At 41.8% G+C, this 25,737-nt stretch overlaps 1 protein-coding gene across 1 annotated transcript in view; it reads right to left on the bottom strand.

Moving 5' to 3' along the window:
* Positions 1-25,737, bottom strand: part of mrc1a (mannose receptor, C type 1a) — a 76,558-nt gene that overhangs the window by 12,583 nt on the left and 38,238 nt on the right. The window contains exons 9-16 of the mRNA XM_073836559.1: positions 18,696-18,809; positions 17,936-18,051; positions 17,041-17,189; positions 16,694-16,890; positions 8,387-8,502; positions 8,180-8,261; positions 7,785-7,929; positions 7,345-7,383 (exon numbers count right to left, since the gene is read on the bottom strand). Of these exons, the coding sequence (XP_073692660.1) occupies positions 7,345-7,383; positions 7,785-7,929; positions 8,180-8,261; positions 8,387-8,502; positions 16,694-16,890; positions 17,041-17,189; positions 17,936-18,051; positions 18,696-18,809 (958 nt within the window). The remainder of the gene's footprint in view (positions 1-7,344; positions 7,384-7,784; positions 7,930-8,179; positions 8,262-8,386; positions 8,503-16,693; positions 16,891-17,040; positions 17,190-17,935; positions 18,052-18,695; positions 18,810-25,737) is intronic.

Here is a 25,737-nt window from a genome sequence, read left to right as displayed (position 1 = left end):
GAGCGTGTGATCGCATATGCCAGTCGGGGCCTTCGTGGTTCAGAAAAGAACGATATAAATTACAGTGCTTTCAAGCTAGAGTTGCTTGCATTGAAATGGGCTGTAACCGAAAAGTTCAAAGAATACTTGATCTACTCCAAGTTCTCTGTGATTACAGATCACAACCCTTTGCGTTACTTGGAGACAGCAAACTTAGGAGCTGTAGAACAACGGTGGATAGCTCAATTGGCGGAGTTTGATTTTGAGGTTTATTATAAGCCAGGACGACAGAACACCAATGCAGATGTGTTATCAAGAATTCCATCTGGTCAGGAGCCGGAGCAAGAGGACTCCTCTAAGGATTTCATCAAGATGAACTCGGATGAAGTGTGTGTGTTTATGCTTGTGGCCAGGTGCCAAAACGCAGCAGAAAGTACAAGCATCGGTCAATGTGTCGGTGACCAGGAAAGTCCCTGGATATAGCTGGAGTGACATAGAAGAGCAACAAAAGATTGACCCTCATATAGCTCCTGTCTATCGTGCTGTACTAAGTAACAAGAATCTCAATCCAGTTGAACAGCGCAACATGGATGTAGAATTAAAGAAGCTTGCTAGACAATTCATACGACTTAAGCTTAAAAAAGGAGTGTTGTTCCATACTATCCTTGACCCCCAAGACGGAGAAGAAATTTGTCAATTAGTGGTTCCAGAACCTTTGCGTCACAAAGTCTACGAGAGTCAACATGATCATTGTGGCCATTTTGGAGAGAGAAGCACGCTGGAGCGCATGAGACGAAGCTATTACTGGCCAACAATGAGTAAGGATGTTAAAAGCTGGATCCAAGAATGTAAGAGATGTGCCCTCGCGAAGGATGTCTTCCCTAAGATTAGGGCCCCAATGACGTGCACTAATGTGTCTGCACCGCTGGAAGTCCTCGCTATGGATTATACTGTCTTGGAGGAATCTGTAGGAGGATATGAAAATGTTCTCGTCTTAACAGATATGTTCACTCGTTTCATGGTAGCAGTGCCAACCAGGAATCAGACTGCCAACACTACGGTAAAAGCCCTTGGTTTGTCCATTATGGCTGTCCGGCACGATTACATTCCGACCAAGGTCGATGTTTCGAGGCCAGCATCATCAAAGAACTGTGTAAAATCTATGGAATAGGAAAGAGTCGCACAACTCCTTACCACCCGCAGGGTAACTCTCAGTGTGAAAGATTTAACAGAACCATGCACGACATGCTAAGGACGTTACCCCCGGAAAAGAAAAGGAACTGGAAAGAGTATCTACCTGAGTTAGTTATGGCGTACAATAGCCGAACCCACACTTCAACTGGCTACTCGCCGTTCTATTTGATGTTCGGGAGGGATGCACGAATGCCGATGGATATCCTCAACGGGAGAGACTTTGAGAATAGTGGAGTTGACAATCTTGATGACTGGGTGAAAAGCCATCACGACAGATTGATGACCGCTGTTGAAGTAGCCAACTCTGCAGCCCAGGAAGCTGCAAGACGAAGAAAAAGAGCCTATGATCGCAGATCATATGGAGCATATGGAACTTATGAGACCTGGTGACCATGTTCTGTTACGAAACCATTCACATAGAGGAAGGAAAAAGATACAAGATCACTGGGAACCCTTGCCTTATATTGTGGTGAAACAGAATCACGCAGACACCCAAGTTTGCACAATTCGTCCAGAAAAAAGGAGGCCCTTGTAAAGTTGTACATAGGGATCAACTACCCTCAGATTCCAGATTTTCAAATAGATGTATCTCGGCCAAATATTGCCCTGTCCTAACAAACCATATATCAAGCTTATTTATTGAGCTTTCATATGATGCATACATCTCAGTTTTGAAAAATTTAACCTTATGACTGGTTTTGTGGTCCAGGGTCACAAATGTGAGTGTTATGGTCTTTACTCATACGTTACCATTCTTAATGCAGTTGCATGGTTAACTGATCCAAAACGATTTAAAATATTTGTACATGACTTCTTAATCATTAACATACGCCGTTTTAAACCATCTAGCGTTACAAAGCTAAGCTTAATGTAGTTCCCTTTCGAAGGGAACTCTCACTGTGTCCTCTAGAGGGCGCTTTGGGGAACGCTGCTGACTCGTGTCTGAAGAATACATAGAAAAACTACATGAAATGGCCGGCGACAGCGTATGACGTCACCGCGGCTCGCACGTCGCTGCCGCTGCGTCACTACCGGGCGACCATAACATAAAAGAGGCGCCCATGCAATGCAATACATCTTCACTGTCTTCAGCTATCTCTTTGTCTATGAGTGCATCTATTCTCTCATCGGAGACCTGCGTGTGACGTGTGTGGTAATTTGATACCCACACTTTCACACTACCCGAACTATGAGGGGATAAGGCAAGCAATATTAGCTCTTGAGAGAGTAGAATGCAATCGGTGCATTCATTGCTTGGTTTTACGAGAGGCACGCTCTCATACCCACTTGCACGACTCTCAGCTGAGCGTGAGTGTGGTAAATTTCAGCACGTTCAGCTCCCGAGGGAACTAATGGGCTTATGGCGAAAACGCATTCGCAAAGGAGGGAGGTGAGTTTCTCTGTTCCTCATTTTGCATGATTGTGTCTGCCTCTCGCGGCATTAACAAACGCATTCGCGGCGTCGTCAGTGGCTCCTTGCTTGCCTTATTCCTGAGGGATTTGGCGCCTAAGCGGAGTTATGTTTAGCTCCCGCGGGAGCCGAATATGTGCTGCGCGTCGCGATTGTGGAGTTAATTTACCGCCAAAAAAAAAAAAAAAAAATGGGGGATTTCCTGAGACTAGTTCAGCCATGATTATGGCAGAACAGTCTTACTAACTGCAGCTGTCTGAGGCTAGCTGTGTGTTAATGCTCCCCCCTTTAGGGTATTGGAAGCTTTCGGTCAGTTTTTCACCTTGGTTGGTCCTTCCTACACACAGATACCTGAAGATGTCTGTGTGTTGGTTTTCTGAATGCTCCCTTTTGGGGGCTGTTTTCAAAAGGACTAACCAGAGGTCTTTCACTGATCTGTTAGTTTTCCAGGCTCATTGGCCTTTCTGGATTTATGTGGCTATGGACTAGGTAGATCACTGCCTTTAAGTCCTTCATTCCATGAAGGCCCAGGCCAGATTTTAACTCCTTAAACAGGGTTTGTTTAAGTTAGAGTTAAATGCAGGTCACTTTGGGTGAGTACGATCCATTTTTCTTTTTAACAAAAGAAAAAGGAACTTCATACTGTCTCAGGCCTGTGTGTTGTGTTTTTGCTTCTCAGAGAAAAATTACAAGTCTACGGCGGATGCTCCCCCTCTGATCCTACGGATTATGGTTACGGCAGTGTCCGTCCTCTCCACGCCACAGGCTGTGCAGTAAACCACCCCTACAGCATATGTTAGACATAGGACTTATGTCCTCTTCAAGGTAAGCTCCCTAAGTTTCTTTCTTAGGATTGCCCTTGGCATGTTTAACACTGTCCATTGCAGGCCTGTTCTGAGAATCCCTCTAACCTGCTCCGGGGAATTTATGTCCCGTTAAGGCAGGAACATAAATCCACCTGGACGGGGGTCTGTCGATCCCCCTGTTAGCTTAAAAAAAAAAAAAACGAAGGCAGGGTCGGTTCGACCGAGGTAGTACTCCCCTTTCCGCGGGAAGGGTTTATTCAGAGTACCGTTTCTCGCTAACAGAGCCAGGTTTCCTCCCGGTTCATCTGGGTTTAGGGCCTGTCCTTCTTGTCCAGGCTGATTCTCACTCTTCAGGCCTCACGCACGAGCTGGGCTCTCCCCTTTCCAAGGAAAGGGTCCCCAATGAGCGCCCCCTCGCCAGGACGGGCGTTCCTCCCTGGCCTTCAGGATTAGGAGTTTGTCCTCATGACTTACAAGATGTTATTCTGGATCTGTTTTTGTGTGTTGTGTTTATTCCTTAGGAAGGAATATTTATAATTCAATGAAGCACCCCTCCCTCCGGTCGTATGGTGGTGCTTGTCTTCCAACACTTCGATCCAGAAGGGACAGCCTACAGAACAGGTTTCCCCCTTTCAGTGGTTAAACGTGGGAGTTTTTCCCTTCACCTAGGTAAGCGTCTTAAAAATACATTTTAGGATTGCCCTAGCATGTTTAACTCTGTTGCAGATAGCCTGTGTACGAGAATCCCCTTCGTGTCCTCTCCTAAGTGAACTACAGGATTCTGTTGGACCCTGTTTAGGTAACCCAGAGGAAACTTCCTCTTTTAGCATCTGGTTTCCATGGAGACAGAGCTTCTCTAACCTGTTGAGATAGGAGTTCACTTGAATAGAAGTGCTGGCAGGCCACCCCCCTTTTTTACAATACGCCTGAGGGTGGGGGAAGTGCTCGCTGCAGACTCGAGCAACTAAAGGATGCTCCCTTTTCTGCGGAAAAAGGTTTAAATTGAGCACCACCTGGTGACCACTTTCCAATTTTGGGTTATGATTCCAGTCTACTTATGTGAACGCTCCCCTTTCTGCGGAAAGGGTTTTACTAAAAACTGAGCGTCACTCTGTGACTCATCTCAAGCCACCTCATTCTAGCCTGAGGGCCGGGGTAATGCTTGATGTAGAATCTACACCCAGGTTGACGGATGCCTCCCTCTCTGTGGAAGGGCTTGAGCATCTTTCGGTGTTAAAACACCTCAGAAAGCTGGCACCTTAGGGTCGATTCTCGCTCCTCAGGCCTCATTTCACTTCCCTTTCCGAGGCAAGGTTTTACGAAGTGTTAAACCATAGGATGGTTTTTCCCCCTGACCTCAGGGTTAGGAAGCTGTCCTCATATTTAATTCCGGAGCTACCCAGAATTCTTTAAGGCAAACCAAACAGTGCTCCCCCTTCTGAGGAAAGGGTCTCTTAGAGCTTAAGAACTCCCGTTCCTCCCTGTGCGCAGGGTTTTTGTAACTGACCTTATAGCTCCCCTAAGTTTAGGGTTCCCTTCAGAGCACCATCTCAGGGTGGAAAGTTTTCCTCCCTTCCTGGGGAGGGAATCTACCCTGGGTAGACTCTGAGAGTGACTACCTTCTACAAGGATGTTGGCGTGCCCCCCCTTTTCCTAAGGGTTCACTGAATCAGAAGCACCACTCCTTGGTGGCCGAGTTTCTTCCCTGTGCGTCAGGGTAAGGAGTTTGGCCTTCATACTTCAGGTTTTACTCTCCAGCCTTGGATTCTGGATGAATGCTCCCCTCTACGAAGGAAAACAGTGAGAGCATTCGCTCCTGTTGGGCTACGCAGCTCCCCTTCTTTGGAAGGGTCCCCTTGAGCGCCAACCCACCTTCGTGAGATTGCCAGACCTTTATAAGGTCATGTGGACCGGGCTGTGCACGCTCCCCCTTTTTATTAAGGGTTCCCTGAGAGCAGTGCCCCTTCTGGAGAACGATCCTCCCTGTGGATCAGGGTTAGGAATTTGTCCTCTACTATCGTCTACTACTACAGGATGGTCTCAGCTCCATGTTTTATCTCTGTTGACAGATAGCTTGCGAGCCTCTGTCCAGAGTAGGGTGTAGCATGGCAATCCCCTCACCGTGAGGGTTATTCCCTTTTTTTTTCCGTCTCTTCAGACGGCATGGAGCTGATAGTGAAACCCCCTGGGAAAACACTCTCCTTAAACCCGATCATTTCGGTAAGTGTCCCACGCTATGCCTGGGCGTCTTTCTTAAAATCCACAAGAGTGGTAAGTGCACATACACCTGGGGCACTTCTAATAAATCCACGTGTTGGTAGGTTCCCACCAAGTTTTGGGTTCCTCCTTAAAAACCCTTTATGGTATGGGTTATGCGTCTTGCCTCGTTTCCATTTATTGGAGTTGGCTTACAACCCCGGTTCCCTGGGTTCAACTCTTTAGATATCAGTGCTGATGTCTGCCGACCATCCACTATCAGGGCGTGCCACTACTAGTGGCCCTTTGAACGGACTTAGGACAGGTTTACTGCCCTCATATGGGAGCCAGTTCCTGAGGGAACTAGGCCCGATGTTGCGGTAGTTCCTCGTTCTGACAAGTCTTACAAGTTTACATCGAAACTTAGCCGTTTCCCTCAGAAGGAATTACTCTAATTCCAAGCCTAGAGCTGTGCCCTGGGTTCTAACCCAGTCCAGGTAAGTGGGTAACAGTTCAGGCCTCTGGCCGTGGGGGATAACGTTTTGACAGCCGTCACCACGTCCTAGTAGGGGCAATTCCTCTCAGAATTGTTGCTTAGTGCTCGCTGGAATAGCATGCACTCCCCTCAGCATGGTAGCGTGGGTATATCCGTTCCCCAAAGCGCCCTCTAGAGGACGCAGTGAGAGTTCCCTTCGAAAGGGAACGTCTCAAGGTTACGTATGTAACCTCAGTTCCCTGAGAATAGGGAACGAGACACTGCGTCCTCTAGACTTTTTCGCCATGCTTTGGACGATAGCTTCAGACATTGAAGATGTATTGCGTTGCACGGGCGCCTCTTTTATGTTATGGTCGCCCGGTAGTGACGCAGCGGCAGCGACGTGCGCGCCGCGGTGACGTCATACGCTGTCGCCGGCCATTTCATGTAGTTTTTATATGTATTCTTCAGACACGAGTCACGCTGCAGCGTTCCCCAAAGCGCCCTCTAGAGGACGCAGTGTCTCGTTCCCTATTCTCAGGGAACTGAGGTTACATACGTAACCTTGAGACGTTTTACTACAACGTACACAGTTTGTAAATAGACAATCACCTTAATTCATTGTTTATTATAAACGTGCGTTTATGAATTATATTGAGTGTTCTCCTACAATTGTCTGTCATGTGCTTTTATTTATGATATGATTTTTTTTGAAGTAGCAAATGAAAAATGCATTAAATACATTTTCAGACAAAGGTCGTCCTAATGATTCCCAGTTTGGTTTAAGATAATTAAAGCAACAGTTTTTCAATAACGAAAAGAATATGTAAAAATATGGTATTTGGGGTAAAAGTCGCCCCTGCTGTTGGAGCTAAAGACACAATAATTTACAAGATAATTAATAGATGACTGACTTTTGTATTTATCAAAATAAGCAGAAAATAGTACAAACATTGCTAACGTGATTGTTTTAAACAAGTATAACTTCGACATTATTTAATGCATGTGGCCACTTTGATTAACTCCTAAGTAGTGGTGAGGTATTTGTGAATCAACAGAAAAAAATGTTTTCATAAGTTATGAAATATGTTTTTTGTGCCATGAACTCTAATATGTCATAAATTTCATACAGCTCAGATAGTCATGTGTCATATGTAATAATATGTATATATGTAATAAAATATTAATGGAATTAAGTAAATGAGATTGGAATTGGGGATAGAAAATACCTGAAAACAGAGGAATGCTAATGAACAATGTGTATGCAGCAATTGGCTCTTTACCTTGGGTTACAGTCGTTGGTGGAGGTTTTGGAGTTGTGCCTTTTGAGGGAGAAAGAAAGAAAGAAAGAAAGAAAGAAAGAAAGAAAGAAAGAAAGAAAGAAAGAAAGAAAGAAAGAAAGAAAGAAAGAAAGAAAGAAAGGATAAAAATACTCAATATATCTCAATATTTTTATATTTACTCTGAAATAATAACAATAATAATAATAATAATAACTAATTAAATAATTAATTAAACTTGGTGACCACTACAACAATTTGTGTATGTTTTTACAACAAAGCAAGTTCTTTTAAGAATAAAGAAAAAGAAGAAACACAAAAAGAACAAAGAAACAAATTAAAGCATTACATAGAAAAAATATCAGGTTTGCATCTGTGACAATTGGTTTGCATTTACACTCTGAGACTTAATTCACAGATTTATCCATGCATGTGTACAGTACCTATTGGTATCTGGCAAATCCAGTTATTATAGGCTTCACAATCACGATCGTTCCACTTGCGTCCATAATAAAAGCCGCTTTCTGCACAGTGCTCTTGATTGTTGTAGTTGTTTGGTTCTCCAAACCCCCAGTTCTCAAAATCTGACTAATAATAAATATATACACACATTCACACAAGTAAAACTTATGCAAAAAGGTATGGAGTATGACATTGCAGTACTGACCATTATGACCTTTACATAAACTAGGCCCATTCTCCCCTTAATTAAAATTTAGTTTAAATGAAAATGTTTTTATATTTTTATACCTCAGATACAGATACATGATTAATTTGACCTCAAAGTAGCACAAATGGCCATCACACAAAATAGGAGCAGTAATGGAAAAGCACTTACAGGGGTTCCATCAGTCCACACAAAACCAGAATTACTATCTTGCAAACTAAAACCTATCCATGCTGGGTCTCCACTTATATACCTGCAGAATAAAGACAAGTTTCCCATCATTTTGAAGTTCCTTGGTGTACCCTACATTATCAGTCATAAAATAAATACAAATACATAATTATATCAGTACAAAACTACTTATGTGTGAGCACTCACGGTAACTTGTTGATTTGTAGTTGAGAGTGGAAGCTTGCCAAGTCACCACCAATAGCTCGACAGAAATCACGAGCATCAAACCAAGTCTTTTTCTCGTCATTTTGCTTCTGGTATATCTAAGAAGTAGACATTAAAAGAGTGATTGTCTTTTTCTGCATCATGGGGGATGGACAGCAACTAAGCACATTAAAGAAATTGTCATTAAAAACTCAACATGATGCAAAAAAGTTGAGCAGAGATGGGGGTGGGCGATATAAACTAAAGTATCACAATATTTTCCAGACAATATCAATATTATATTGCAATATACACCAGATTACCGAGAGACTGCATGCAGTTTGCTGCTTACTCTCAGGTAAGTTCAAAGTTTTGTGCTTGGGGCATTGAGGGAGCTGGGTTTAGTTTAACATGAAATACAGTCTTGTTTCAGTGCAGTGTGCCTTCAGGGCTCCCGCTGCTGTGGCATCACAGTTTTCATGTAATCCAGGTCGAAGCACCAGCTGTTGCTACTATAACCTCTAGAGAAGTTATCGTATGAGACCTGTATTCGTTGTCGTGAGTATTATATCCGCAGATTACCAGGTATGTAAACTGTTGTAATTGTAAAAGTTTGCATGCTCTTAGGTTGTAGTTTTTTGTTATTGTTGTGTTGGGGTGTGTGTGTGTGTGTGTGTGTGTGTGTGTGTGTGTGTGTGTTCATGTCACATTAATATGGCTCTTCCCCTATCCCTTGCTCTTTGAGACACGCTGCTGCTTTGACTGCTCAGACATGTCCAAAGTTCAATCGGGCTGAACTTTTTTTCATTTTGGTTGTGTTGGTCTTTATTTGTGGTTGTGCAGATTTGTTGTTTGAGATACCTATGTCGGTGACCGTGAGATTCTCTTTTGTGTGTGTGTGTTTAAGGTTTCCTTAATGTATTGTTTCTGTATTTGATCTATTTTGCTTATATTGAGTATATTGTAACTTGTTTTCTTTTTTGTTACACTGGATTGTTCTGAAAGGTGATCTTTTTATTTATTTATTTTTAATTGACATTTAACCAATTGATTTGCCCTCTTAATGTGATTTTCTTTTTTTCTTTTTTTTTTTCTTTTTAGAAGCTAAGTGCTTCCTGAAGCAGGCTGATTTCTGACTACACCTTGAGGCATTACGTAACCTCAACCTTAACTTAACCTTAGGGGTTGTCACTATTGCCATGACTGCCCCGTAAACATGTCAAGAACGCTACTCTAGAGCTTCTCCATAAGATGGCCACCATGTCAAAGTCTCATCATGTTATAACTGCCACACCAGATTTTTTTTTACGACCAAACCTTCATGCCAGGATTTGCTCACGTCACGTCTGCCAAGCCAGTGCCTGCAAATGTCACGTCTGCTACACCAAGGCCTGCTCACATCACGCCTGCCAAGCAAGGGCCTGTTCACGTCATGCCAGCCACTCACGAGCCTCATCGCATGATAGTCGCCATGCCTGAGTTCCCGGCCAAGATGGCCGCCATGCCTGAGCCTTGCCACACCATGGCCATCACATCAGAACCTCGTGAAGTCATAGCTGTCACTCCAGAGTCTCTACCATCATGGCTGCCATGTCTGAGCCTATTGCAAAGATAGAGCTTGAGCCAAAACAGAAAAGACTATTGGCCAATATTATGGATCCACCGATGGTGAGTGGCTAGCATCACGGTGGCCTTAACACCTTCAAACCCCTTGGCCTCCAGAGCGGTACTGCCCATGATGGTGGTTGCCAACTTGTGTGTATGGGCTGCACATTGCTCTCCAGTCAATGAATCCGCTCCAGAGCCTGGTCCAGCCCATGAATCCTCTTCAGAGCCTGCTCCGGTTCACAAATCCACTCCAGAGCCTGCTCATGTCAATGAAACCGCCACAGAGCTTGTTCTAGTCCGTGAATCTGCTCCAGAGCCTGCTACAGTCCATAAATCTGTTTCAGAGCCTGCTCAAGTCCATGAATTCACCCCAGAGCCATCTTGGTTGTCTTCTGCACCATCAGCTTAGTGGTCCTTGGCTCCACTCTGATGGCTATCTGTTCTGTTACACTGAATGACAGTATCACTGTATAAATAACAATTTTAGCATTTTATTGATATTATAGATAAATGAGGAATGTTTAACGTTGACAAATGTGTGTTAAACTTAAATATTAATATTTGAATGCATTTTGGTATTGTTTAATTTGTGATATTGATTAATTATATGAATGATGAACGATAGCACTACTCATTCTAAACGTGTGCTGCATGTCCCACACATCTTAATAAAAGGTCTAACAGCTGAAAATGCATATCAGAGCAAAAACAAAGACCTGTGGTCAAAATAACTGTGGCTTGTGTCAAGGCACAGATCTGGGGAAGAGTTCAGAAAAAAAATCTGCTGCATTGATCTTCACAGACATATTTGGAACAACTAGGACTCTTCCTAGAACAGGCCTCCTGGCCAAACTGAGCAATTGATGGAGAAGGAGCTTGGTTGTACTGGTAGCCAAAGCTGATGGTCACTCTAGTTGAGCTCCATGATCATATATTCAGATAGAACAAATTTACAGAAATTTAAATTTTACAAACATCTCTGCTTCAACATCCGGTCTTTATGGCAGTCTGGCCAAACTCAATCCTCTCCTCAGTGAAAACATCCTCAGGGAATTTGCATAAACAGAAGGTTCACCTTCCAACAGGACAATGACCCTAAGCACACAGAGTGGCTTATACACAACTCTGTGAATGTTCTTGAGTGGCCCAGCCAGAGCGGCGGTTGCACTCGTGGGGATTGCAAATAGATCTGGCAGAATAGAGACGGGCAAGTCCCTATCTTCTTCCTCACCTGCCAAATCTACCGCCCGCTCTCTGGGATCAGAATGAAACGAGGTGTCGAGGTTGTGGGCAAAACCTTACTTGGCGCGTCTCTACAGCCCCACCTCCGTCCATTATGCCCATGTGGCGGGGCTGTCTGAGCACGCTTATAAGGCGATGCATCGGGTGGAACAGGCGCTTGCGTGCTATCTGTCCCCCGACACGGCATCGTCTTTGAAGGCTCCGGCCTTGCCCTCCAGAGTGCTGAGAACCACCTCGGCTCTGGTGGGCAAGGGGTATGCAATGTCCCCTCTGGTTCTCTCTGAATCATCCAGCTCCCCTAGGGTTCCCGGGAGTTGTGGTGAGAGTGCACTGGGACGGGGTTCGACTTCTTTTAGTGGCCCCGTACTTGCCAGGCCGAGTATGGTTCTCGGACCTGATTTCCCTCCTCAACGGCTCTCCCTGGGAGATTCCCGTCAGGAGGGATCTCCTCTCACAGGCAGGGGGCGACATCCTTCACACCCACCCGGAGCTATGGAAGCTGTGAGTGTGGCATCTGAGGCCCAGCTCATAGCTTCCGGTCTCTTAACCGAGGTTGTGGAGACCATCCTCCAATCCAGAGCTCCCTCCATGAGGAAACTGTACGCCTTGAAGTGGAGACTCTTCACTTCTTGGTGTGGAGACCACCAGCTTGACCCACTTAACTGCCCAGTTGGTACAGTGCTGGAGTTCTTGCAGGCCTGTCTCTCCACTGGGTTGACCCACTCCACCCTGAAGGTCTATGTGGTGGCCATTGCGGCCTACCATGCCCCTCTTGGTGGCTCCTCAGTGGGCAGACACCTTCTAGTTACACGTTTCCTCCGCAGTGCGCTGAGGCTGAGGCCTCCGGTATGCTCTCACGTCCCTTCCTGGGACCAGGCCATGGTGCTAGAAGCTCTCTGTAAACCTCCTTTCAAGCCCCTAGATAAGGATTTTTGATCGTCTACTTACTATTAAGACTATGTTTCTTCTGGCTATTACTTCTCTTAAGAGAGATGGGAATCTTCAGGCCCTCTCAGTGGCCCCTTCTTTTCTTGACTTTGTGCCTGGTATGGCCAAAGCCTTCTTGTATACCAGAACGGGATACCTTTCTAAGGTCCCCACCTCAGCTCCTCGGCCCGTCGTAATGCAGGCCTTTCACCCTCCTCCCTTTCGGGAGCCTGACCAGCAGAAGCTTAATTGTATGTGTCCAGTGCGAGCACAGAACTGCCCTGTGGAGGAAGGGGGACCAATTGCTAGTCTGCTACGGTCCTTCTAGGAGAGGTCGTCCTGCTGCGAAACCTTCCCTCAGCTGGTGGATTGTGGATGCCATCTCGGTAGCCTACGAGTCCTCTGATCTCCCCTCACCTTTGGGGGTCAAGGCTCACTCTACCCGTGGCGTGTCTGCCTCTAAATCCTTTTTCTCAGGTCTGCCCCTTCAAGACATCTGTAACGCCGCGGGCTGGTCCACGCCCCTGACCTTTGCTAGGTTCTATGGCCTAGATCTTCGAGCCTCTCCCAGCTGATTCGTTCTCTCGCCCTAATTTCGGGCAGGGATTCTCCTCAGTATGGCGGCGTGGGCATTCTCATTCCCCTAGCAGTTTGACGCAGCTCGAAGTTCCTGAAATGGAACGTTTTAGGTTACGACTGTAACCCTTGTTCCCTGAAGGGAACGAAATGCTGCATCTCGAGGCCATACTTCCGGCATCCCTGCAGCGCTTGTTTCATTCCGAAGCTGACGCTGTTCTCACAGCACGTACTTTTAAGCTTCTTGGTTGGTGATGTCATGACGCCCATGATGTCTCGCGATTCGATTGGACTGATTACACACATGATTCAGAGCATGCTCAGGCTGAAGGCATTCCCTAGCGTTTCGACACAGCTTCTCGTTCCCTTCAGGGAACAAGAGTTACAGTCGTAACCTGAGACGATTTTTTTAACATTTTATTTTAATCCATAAGTACATACAATGCATTTGTTTTATTGCTTCCATGTATGGTCTATTCTCCTAACTACATGAGGAGCAGTGACCATTTTGAGTGAAAAACCTCAACCCTGTCACACTCAACCCCATCACAAATAAATGTATTTCTCATTGTTACGGAGTTGCAAACTTGTGACGGAGTTGAGTTATTTACTTAATTTATTAATAATTTGTAATAAAAAAATAGTCATGGTAATCATGACAAATCATATTTTTATTTTTGCACTCACATTTGCAGCAGAAAGACAGTGTTAAGCAGGCAGATGTTGACCCAAAAATAAGGAGACAATATGAGAGAGAAACAAAACTAAAAATTTAAACTGGAGGCAATTTATCTTATATATATATATATATATATATATATATATAGGGAAGACAATTAAGTTAAAATGTTACAGAATCCCAGGAATTACCCACATTTAATATATATATTTTTTTAAAAATCATACTGAAGTACAATAAATATCGCAAACTTTAAAATTTTCCTCAAATAATATTCTAAACAGTGACTTTAACTTCTACCAAAGTCATTTTTGGTAAGATATCTATATTTTACTTAAGTGTGGCTTTCAGGTACTTCATCCAGTACTTGAATATTATTCCGAGTAGTAATAAAAATGTTTACATAATCAACATATGCAGATACAGAATACCCTAACTCTGAATTATCAACTGGGAACTGGCAGGCCACCTCCTATCTTAAGCATAACTAAAGTCCCTTCATTCAGTAATTTTACAATTATATTCTGCCCAAATACAAAGGTTTTTAAAACTTTTATTTTAAAATTAAATATTCATGACCCACATGGTCAAAGTCTTTTTCTTGGTAAATAGACAAAAAAAAACACATCAAGACTGTTTGTATAATAGACCATATCAATTACATCCCTCATAAGAAAAAAGGTGCATTATTGTACACCCCAGAATACAGTTTGTTCTCTTTTCACCACAATATGCAAAACATTTTTATTTCTATTAGCCAAACATTTAGACAGTATTTTATAGTCTAGACACATTAAAGACACTGGGCATCAATTCTTTAATAACCCTAGGTCTCCACTTTTTGGCAGGAGTGATAACACAGCTCTCTGACAGATGTGCTTGTTTGATAAAAAAAAAAAATCCCTTTTAAAACATTCACAAAATACATCATACAAATCCTCACCTAAAAAAAACTCCAAACACTCAAAAAAAAAAAAAAAACCTTCTGCTAGTAAACCATCGACTCCTGGTGACTTTCCTATAGAAACCTGTTGCACCGCCTTTGATAGTTTATTAAAAGAAATCATCATGACCAATTAATTTTTGTCCTGGTCTATATTTAGGATGATTCCTTAAGAACTAGTCCATACATTCAACAGCACAGCCCATATTACTAAACAGTTCTTTGTAAAATTCTATACACATCTTTGTCATTTCTTTTGGATCTTAAGTAATTGTTCCATTTTTTCTTCTAAGATGAAACATACATTTCTTTTGTGCTTCCTTATGTTCAAGTCCAAAAAAATAAGCAGTTGGAGCATCCAACCTTTAACTCTTTCTTCCAACAATGATTTCAACTCCATTGTTTTCTTTTTTTAAAACATCTCAATTATCACCAGTAAAGTATAGAGTGCAACAAGGATCTGTTATAGGCCCTCTGCTATTTTCAATATACATGTTGGCCCTTTGTAATATTATTAGAAAATATGGTATTTGTTTCCAATTTTGTGCTGATGATATTCAAATATATATCTCAACAAGACCAGCTGAAACTTCTAAATTATCTAAGCTGAGTGTGTTAAAAATGTAAAAGACTGGATTACCAATAATTTTCTCCTATTCATTTGGATAAGACAGAAATATTACTTATTGGACCAAAGAAACAGTACACAGAATCTCTTGTATTACAATTTGCGTCTAGGCGCATGTACTGTAACTTCCTCTACAGTCAAAACTTTGGGTGTTATATTAGACAGAAACTTGCCTTTTGTAAATTATATTTCCCATGTTACAACAACAGCATTCTTCCATCTTGCCAAACTACTGGACATGCTAACTGTTTTTGATGCAGAAAAGCTATTTGATACATTTATGACCTCAAGACTGGACTATTGTAATGCACTGCTGTGTGGTTGTCCTGCATCTTCAATAAACAAGCTACAGGTAGTCCAAAATGCAGCTGCTAGAGTCCTCACCAGGTCAAGAAAATATGATCATATTACCCCAATTTTCTCTGCACTGGCTACCTATTAAGTTCTGTATTAGTTACAAAACATTACTACTCGCTAAAAGGCCCTTAATGCTTTAGCTCCTCCGCACCTAACTAGTTTTCTATCATGCTACAATCCATCATGCTCCCTAAGGTTGCAAAACGTTGGACCTTTGGTAGTACCTAGAATAGCAAAGTCCACTAAAGGAGAGCGTTTTTGCATTTGGCTCCTAAACTCTGAAACAGCCTTCCTGATAACGTTTGGGGTTCATACACACTCTCTCTGTTTAATTTTAGATTAAAGACACATCTCTTTAGCCAAGTATTCACATAATGCATCTCATAATCTTATACTTTAGATATATCAGTATATCTGATCAAATGCACATTACTATTCTTTTGCTTGGATTGAACAATTCATTTTTGCTTGGTTGGAACAGCAGCTATGCTAATTTTGTCTCTATTGGTTTCTGCCACAGGATTGACATCCCATAACTAGGAAAAACTGAGAATTACACACGCACCATTATATTGTTTATTCAGACTGATTCGGACACAAGAGGTGTGATTTATGGCATGAACAATTTAAAGCCACCTATAACCAGTCACATCCAACCATATGGTGATGGAGGCATTTCCCGCCCTCACGTGACTTTTCCCTATTCATTCTCAATAACCCTCCCCCAAAAACTCACGGCACGCATTGGACTCGAGAGAGCGAGAGAGACGTGGACTCTTGCTATAACTTTACCTACTGGTGTCACTGTTGGACAATGTTTCTTTAGAAAAAATAAGTGATTTATAAATTTTACATTTTACATTTTGTAATATTGGCATTGTTTTATTTATTTACTATTTTTTTTCTCATCCAATATTTTGATATTGCGCTCTCTTTATTTTTCAGTACCACAACTGAGGTGCTCTTGAGCAAGGCACTGAACCTACACTTCTCCCCAGGTGCAGTAGCAAAAAGGTGTGTGTTCACGGTGTCACAGTGCTTACTGCTGTGTGAGGGCACTTGGATAGGATAAATGCAGAGCACAAATTGAGTATGAGACACCATACTTGGCCACACATCATGTCACTTTCACCTTCACTTTTATATGTTTAATCATTTCTGTATTTTTTTACTACACTTTAAATTACCATTATGTTCAATTTAACCACTAAGAAGATTATAAATAGACAGCCTTTTTAATTACCTGCCAATAAAATGTAGTGGATGGCAGAGCATTTCAAGTTAACCCAACCTCTGTTATGAGTGTTGCATGTCACTCTTTCAGGAATGAATGTATTTGTGCACATTTACCTGAACGCAACTCCTTGGATCTGTTTTAATCCAGTCAGCTGGACAACTGAGAGGCTGTGTAGTTGGGGGCACTTGCGTGGTAGTAGCACCCTCTGCCATTTTTTTACAGATGTATTTCTGTTTACTGTTACAGTCCAGTACATCCCATAATCCTGCTGATGTTCCTGTTAACATGGCCACACAACCTTTGTGCCTTTCTGGAAGGTGAAGGAACAAAAGAACAAAAATTAGATTTGGATTCAGGTAGATTCAGGCATGACTTCATGTGACACACAGCATAATACATAATATGTACATTTCAAAAATCTTAAAGTTTTAAATAAATTGTGATTTACTAATCAACATACCTGGCATACCAGCATTAAAGTGTGTAAATGTGACTTTATCACTATTACTCCACTGAAAGCGCTCAGGTCGTTCAGTATTACTTAAGCCAGTCCAGAAATACTTCTCAGGCCTAAGACCGACCAAGCTGATGAGAAAAGCATTCTCATACCTAATTAAAGACACAGCATTTAAATAATGTTATATGTATGCATACAGACAGTAATGAAATAAATAAATTACATAAAATCCTGGGTCATATTTTCAAAAAAAAAAAAAAAAAAAAAAAACACTAGGGGAGAAAGTAATATTTTCATAAGGAAACAGAAAGCTGATTTTTTTTTTATTATTTGATTAAAGTAGTTGTGATACATTCTTAATATAGAACAACAGGAATGGATTAAACCTAAAAAGTGAATCAAAACAAACTAATTCAAGCACACACACACACACACACACACACACACAGACAATAAACAAAGAATTTTCTGAACTTCACAATAAATCATCGCCAATTACATGTCTATAGTAAACAGTAGGGTACATAAGGGCTAAAGGCGCATCCGGGTAAAATATTATGGATTTATTTTATTATATGTCCCAGGAATAATTTCCTATATAATTCACAAAGAATCCCTTGTTTTTCTCCTCAAATCCTCTTTTCGGGTCTTTTTCCGGGTTCCCTTTGATCTTTTTTATCAGTATTTCTTGCATCTAAAGCAGGTAAATTCTAAATATTATTAAATGAAACAACCCATTTTTGTGAATTAATCAATGTATCTATCAATGTTTCATAAAAAACATATCTATATTTTCTGCGGTCATGCACTATGGAAGTAGTAAAAAAAAAATTCTAAAAGGTGTACCTTTAGTTCAGTTGTACCCTATATAATTACCAACAAATATCGTCCACATTACCTGTTGGCAACATCAACCAAACGGGCTCCTGTCTGCTCGCATTTCAGTTTGGCCTCATTAAAAGACATGCTTTCAATGGCAATATTATAGCAGTAAGAGCCGTATCTAACCCAACCCTATGGGAACCAGAGAGATATGACTTAATCACATGACAATTCCTCATATATCTTAAACCATTAGAAATAAAGCAGTCATTCTTGAGACATGGGACAAAACATGTCCAGCAAATATAACTGCTATTAGTTTTAAAAATAAAATAAAAAATATTTTTAATTGTAAATGTTATGGGGATTAATAATAGAATGTATTTAACACAATTATCCCCTTCAATTTAATTTTATAATTATTATGTGAAATCTATGAGACTTATTGTCTTTATTCATTCATATGCTATCATATGCTATGAAATGGATAAAAAAGTTTTTTTTAATTAAATTAAATTCATTATATTTAATTTAATTAATATGCTGAGGTGCTGACTTATGAAGTAGAGTTTTTATTATTATTATTATTATTATTACAAAGAAATGCTTCATGTCAATAACAACATCTTGTGACAATGTAGTTAGAATATGCAGACAAAGTCAAAATTTGTTAACAAAAGCAATATAAGATTATATATTTTAAAAAAGCCTGTAGCACACATAATGATAGATGAATTTATTTATATTAGATATTAGTCAAATATTGTTTTGATATTTTATTTTCTCTTTTGTTTATTAAAGCTTAAAACATAGAACTTAATCTACATCAGACTCACAGCTAGGCATCCAGGACTGACAACCTCCGGGGTGCCATTAGGCTTGCTAGATGATTTCTTTTTGCAGATGTAGCCACGCTCTGTCTCACACATATGGTCTGCCCATCTACCTTCCTATTACAGAGGCAAAGGTCAAAATTACAGCTACCGTGAAATCAATAACATATAATAATAATTAGAATATACATTCAATTAGCAATTATTACACATCGGATAATCAAAATATTACATTCGAAAAATGTGTGGTACAGTGGTGCGCACAGGGATTAACACTTTCAAAAATTATCCATGGTTTTATTGTAAGGTGTAGTAACCATTTTTTTTTTTTTTTTTTTTTTTTTTTTTTTTTGAGTATTGATTATCATTTGTATAATCACACTTTTACTACACATACCATGGTCAAAATCTGGTTGGTGTAGCAAAACCATGGTTAATTTGTGGATATCATGGTTTAACTATATATATATATTTTTTTTTTTTCTTGTTTTTTTTTTTAAGAAAAATTGGGGATCTTCCTAGAGAGACCAATCTACTTTGAGTGTAAACTAAATGAGGCAATGCACATTAGTATTGTAATACTGCACATGAGTATGAATAGGCAAAAGCTGCAACGCATACTCAGTTTTTTTGCCTAGTATCAATCGTTCTGGTCTTACCATGCTTAATTTGTGAAAGAGACAAGTTCAGGGAGCTTCTTTGTGTCGGTGGAACGGCACTACAGAGGTGGTCATTTTCCTGTGTCAAGTGGGTTGCAAGGTCATTATAGTTAACGAAAACTAACGAAAAAACTAAAACTAGAATTGAAAAAGCATTTTCGTTACCTGAAATAAAAATAAAAACGAGAGTTTAAAAAAAAACGAAAACTAACTGAAACTGTTTTGTGTGTATACAAAACGAACTTAAACTAACTAATAGTATAGCAAAAACGTCCTTCGTTTTCGTCTTTGTAAATACATTGTGGCGATATGGATCCAAATCTATACCGGCTTTTGCACCTTGCCCACTAATTAAAACGGAAGTCTGGGAGTGAGCGGAAGGGAAAAAAAACGTGAAGGAAACGGTACCTGAAAGAAACTGTGACCAAAGGTGTTGGATTGTTTGCTTGCGCAGACCGAGTGTGAACGCCAAAACATCAGAGAAAATTGGTGGTGCATTAATACCGGTTGCAACAGCCTGGTTCGCCTGCCGCGGGTGCTATAGTTTCTCTTCTTCTGATAAAACTCCGCTGAAGCTCCAAAGATTTGTGTCCCGGCCTGTAAATTGGTTGGCCGCCCAGATGCTGCCTGCTTCATGCAGCAGATGCACACACAAACAATCACACTGCACGAAAACTCACGCTCACGCTCCCGCACTCATACAACACACACTGCAAACTGATCGAACCTAAATTTATTTTCTCATTTTTGATTTTTGTGTTGTGATGTGATGTGTGAAAACGGTGAACTTTAAGACAGTTTCCAGTTGAGTTAAAAAAAGTTGTCTTTTTGAGTAGGAGGACATTTCTTTTTTTATGGTTTCACTTTCTATTGGACTTTTTGAATTGAGCAAGTGAAAAGCCCTTTTCTCAATGAATTAATGTTGTTGGTTTTTTTTTTTTTTTTTTTTTTTATTAATGCTGTGGAAATGAAAAAAAAAAGTAAATATATTGTTTTCCACTTCATTCTTTCCTTCTGATGTTTGTGTTGTGTTTTATTTTTTTTATTTGGCAAAATTTGGAATCTTTGCCTTGTCTGGTGCCCGAACAGCACTATTAAGTACAACCCTAAGTTGATTAAATTTACCTTTGGGGGCCACCACTATTACAACATAAGCCTTTTGGGTTGAAATAAAAATCTTTTAGGCTACTTCACATTGCCTGTTTTATGCCAGGTGTTTTACACGTACGGCACCACGTAGTCTGTGATGTCACGTGTCAATAGTCTGTCCGCGAATCATGCACCTGACAAATATCCTAATTTACAAAAAAAAAAAAAAAAAAACTAAAACTAACACTGTAACTAATAAAAACTAAATTAAAACTAAGCAATTTCAAAGTATAAAAACTAATAAAAACTAGTAAATCTGCCTCTAAAACTAATTAAAACTAACTGAATTTGAAAACAAAAAGTCAAAACAAAATAAAAACTAAAACTAATGAAAAATCCAAAACTATTATAACCTTGGTGGGTTGCACACATCAGGCTGCACTACCCCCTGTTTGTTTTGCAGGGTGCCATCTACCCTGTGCACTTCAGCACGCTAAAAGAGCTTTTTTCTCTGAAAGAGCATTTGTGGATGGCTTGTCCATTTAAAGGTGACCTGCCTGACATGCCTGGGCATTAAGCAAGCTTAGTTTGGATGATTGGTTTTTCAGAGTCGCCCACTCGCCAGCAGCAGCCCCTCAGCCTGCTTGTCGCTGAGGGCGGCCCCCTGCACCTGCCCCCACTCTCACATCCAGACCCCAGCCAAACCTGGTGGTAAGTGGAAGAGCAAGAGCCCCCTGAGATGGGTGACCCAGAGATGGAAGGAGCTGCTCTTCAGGAGATAATGAACGCACAACTCCCTCCCACAAAACCTAGACACAAGAGTGGTTTCCTTTATCTCTGGGTTCCAAGAGGTCTCAGAGAGTTGTGAACAGGCCAATCCCGGACCACACTCAACCTGCTTTGTCGCCAGCGGACAGCAGTGGGCGGTTCGAAAATGTCTTCAAAGGCCCTACTCACGCACCCTCTGCCCAACCATGGAAACAGGTAAGTGTTGCACCGCACACTCAGACCCCGCTTCGGTCCACCTACATGCTGCCCAAACCAGGTCTCTGTGTTCCACCTCACTTCCCCACTGCGGGTACATCTGTGGTTATGCTGGTCCCACTTGCACAGTCTCTGATAGCCTGGCTAGCGCTCCCCAGCCCGTCTTGCTGGCTCCTTCGGCCCATCAGACAATTCAATGCAATTCAGTTTGCCCGGCATCCCGCTAAGTTCACCGGCATCAACTGTACATCATTGATGGAAGCCGATGCTCATGTCTTTTGTGCGGAGATAGAGCTGGTCCCTCTAGCCCTGTCATCCTGTGTCTTTACAAAAGTTGTGGAGGGGGCTATTGTTCCCCTGAGAGAGCAAGGTGTTTGCATCCTTAACTCTCTCGACGACTGGCTTATACTAGCAGAGTCTCAGGATCAGTTGTGCTCAGGCACCTCAGCCAGCTGGGTGTTTGGGGGAAAAGAGCAAACTCTCCCCAACGCAGAGGATCTCCTTTCTTGGTATGGAGTAAATAGATGTGGTCGAACAGACAGCACACCTCACAAAGGAACGTGCTCAGTTGGTGCTAAACTGCTTGAATACGTTCAATGGCAAGACAGCGGTCCCACTGAAACATTTTCAGAGGCTCCTGGGGCATATGGCAGTTGCAGCGGTAATCACACTTCAGAGCTGACTTCATGGCCGAGTCCCAAGGTGGCGTGGCAGCTTGGCACTCACCGGGTCCATCCATCCAACTACCAGAGGAAGCCCTCTACTAAGTACTGAACTGTTTGTTTCTTCATTGGTTACTTCCTGTTTGTCACCATATTTAAACCATGTGATTGCATTCATTCATTGTTAAGTATTGCCAGCTCTCACTGCTGGACAAAACGTTTATTCTCTGTGTTTTTTGCTCTATCATTATGACCATTGTGCCTGCCTTGTTTGACAACTGCTTGTTGCATTATTGCTACTGCTTTTTTTTTTGCTCGATTGAACTGATCTCATGTTTGTACAAAACCTGCCTGTCTCATGATATTGCGTTGTGATTTTGGTACACTCGCTGAGAACTAATAAACTTCTAACATTTGGATCTCACAATGCCTCCATGTTGTCACCTTCGGCTTTGTCACAGAATACTTTGCCTAACATCGATCCAGCAGAAGTATCTCAGCTTTAGCTGTGTGAGCTGTTCAAGGATTGCCAAGAACAACCGAATGCGACTGCGCTACTGTCTGTCACTGAAGCCTTGTAGACTGCAAAAGCTGATTCCAAATCATCAGTACTTATTTTGCTGGACCTATCTGCAGCTTTTGAAACAGTGAATCATCAGATCCTCCTGTCATCGCTGGGCATCACAGGGACTCCACTTCTCTGGTTTAAATCCTACCTCAATGGTAGGTCTTTCAGGGTGGCCTGGGGAGGGGAGGTATCCAAAACTCATCAACTGGTCACTGGGGTTCCTCAGGGATCAGTTCTCGGACCCCTCCTCTTCTCCATATACACTACATCACTGGGTCCCATCATACAGGCACATGGCTTCTCCTACCATTTGCTGTTGACTTCTCCTGCCATTATGCTGATGACACACAGCTCTACCTTTCATTCAAACCAGATGATCCATCGGTAGCTGCACAGATCTCAGGCTGCCTGGCGGACATCTCGGCATGGATGAAAAAACGCTACCTACAGCTCAATCTGGCAAAGACTGAGCTCCTTGTCTTTCCTGCCACTCCAACTCTACAACATGACTTCACCATTCAGTTAGGTTCATCAACAATTACCCCATCGACTTCAGCCAGAAATCTTCATGTATTCTTTGATGACCAATTGACTTTTAAAGACCACATAGCTAAAACTGTTCGATCTTGCAGGTTTGCATTGCACAACATCAGAAAGATCAGGTCCTTCCTAACAGAGCATGCTGCACAACTCCTCATCCAGGCCTTGGTCATTTCTAGGCTGGACTACTGCAATGCTCTTTTGGCCGGTCTTCCAGCATGTACAATCAGACCTCTACAAATGATTCAGAATGCAGCAGCACGACTGGTCTTCAATGAGCCCAAAAGGGCCCATGTCACACCTCTGTTTATCTCCCTGCACTGGCTGCCGGTTGCGGCTCGCATCGAATTCAAGACACTGATTCTGGCATAAAGGACAGTCACCGGCTCATCACCTGCCTACCTCCATTCGCTACTACGAATCTACATTCCATCCAGAAGTCTGAAATCCTCTAGTGAAAGACGCCTAATTGTACCACCACAGAGAGGCATGAAATCACTTTCCAGAACATGTTCGTTCACCGTTCCTGCCTGGTGGAACGATCTTCCCTTGACGAAGACTCCTTGACAGTTTTCAAGCGACTGCTGAAAACCCATCTCTTTTGACACTATTTGACTCAATAATAATAATAATAAAAAAACACCTTTGCTCTCTTTCTTAATCTTCCCTTTCTAGCCTGTACTTATCTAACAATGCCTGATATATGGTATTCTGAGCACTTCCTATGTCGATCTGCCTTCTTAGGATGAATCGCTTGTTGTATTTCCCAATTGTAATTTGCTTTGGATAAAAGTGTCTGCTAAATGAATAAATGTAAATGTAAATGTACAACAGTCTCACCCAATATATCCACTCTCTCCCTGCTCCTTAAACCTTCCTGAACTCACCTTGCCTGATAAGTTTGATGGCTTACCAGAACTATGCAGTGTTCAGTTGTTAGCGCAAGATATGACTCTCTAGTCAAAATGAAACCTATAACCTAGAATCAAAGAAGTGTCCCGTAAGAATGTCTTCATTAACCAGACAAGCACTAGATTGGGCATCCGCTGTATGGCAGAATGACGTGTTTGCAATCATCATTTCGGTATTTCATCTCCCAGATTCACAAAGTTTTGAAATACCTGTAGGGGGCCAGGATGTATCTGTCCAACTGCTGAGTCCTAGACAAGGTTCTCTTACCACTGCCGATTTCGCTATCAGATTCAGAACTCTCGATGCACAGATGTAACAATTTCACCCCCAAACAAATTTATACCAATCTTGATTTAAGGAGCGCCTACAACAACTTACTTGAATCCGGAAGAGAGATTAGTGGAAAACTGTTTTTCTGACCACTAGAAGGCACTATGAATATCTGGTTGTGCTTTATGGTCTTCCTGAAAGAGCATTCATGGGTGTGAATCAAACCCACTTAATTAAAATGGAATGAGGAGGCAGTAAAATCCTCAAGAATCTCAAAACCAGCTTTACCACAGCATGTAAATTAAGTTCTGATGAGAGGAATTACGGTGTGGGAAATAGGGAACTTCATTCTTCGAACACTGTCTTAATCGAGAGGTGACATTGGTTTGAGGGAGCTGTTCAAACTGATCACAAGAACCTTAAATATATAAAAGGAGCCAAATTTATGAACCCCAGGCAGGCCCGATGGCCCTTATTTTTCACCCGCTTCAATTTTACCATGGCACACCGCTCAGACAAATTTTTTCAGTATCTTAACCTTGTTTTAACCTTTACAACTAGAATAAAGGAATGACAATTTAAATGGGAAAAAAAAAAACACTATTGCATATTGCCATTTGGATTTTGATTTCGAACCATGTCATAATTGGTGTCCTGCTCAGCAAACTTTAAAGTCATGTAAAAGAAGTTATAACTTATTTATTGTGACATTTCAGAGTGAAACAGCTTTTAGAATGTGAAAAATTATAGGGCAGGACTTGACTTTATTTGCTGTTATATAGTAAATGTATAAATTCAACGGGGTGGGTAGAAAGCTTCGTGAATGAGACGCACCTCTTATCTCTGATTTTGGCTGTTTTGGGTTTTATATGACAGGGTTGATGGCATTTTGATTTTTTTTTTCTTGGATGAAAATGAGGCTGTAGCATGTTTACCCACCACGCAAACCACGCAATTGCATGGGGCCCCGCGAGCTGGGGGGGCCCCCAGCGATTTTTCCCAAGGGGGACCCCCCCGAATGCAACCTATTTCTCCCGCGATCGCAATTTCGTTCTGCAGGAACGCGATAGCGCAATTGTCCCGTTGGAGACCCCTCCGGAGCTTGATCACTGGGCCGCCTCCCAGAGGTTTGCTTAGGGGACCCCTAGCGTAAACACGCCCCTGGCTGTAAGGGGACAGTTTTTAACTAGCAGTCAATGGAGGCCATGGAATAAAAGAGGAAAAAATTTGAGTTTATATTTCAAAATTCTGACTTTATTTTCACAATTCCCAGATTATATCTCACAATTTTGATAAGAAATGACAATCTACCTTTTCCCCTCAGCTCAAAATCATGAGTTTAAATCCCACACTTCTGACAT

Source organism: Garra rufa, chromosome 3 (assembly GCF_049309525.1).
Source record: "Garra rufa chromosome 3, GarRuf1.0, whole genome shotgun sequence".
In the NCBI taxonomy this organism is placed as follows: Eukaryota; Metazoa; Chordata; class Actinopteri; order Cypriniformes; family Cyprinidae; genus Garra; species Garra rufa.
Note: the sequence above shows the minus strand (reverse complement) of the source record. Positions and strands in the feature narration are given on the sequence as shown.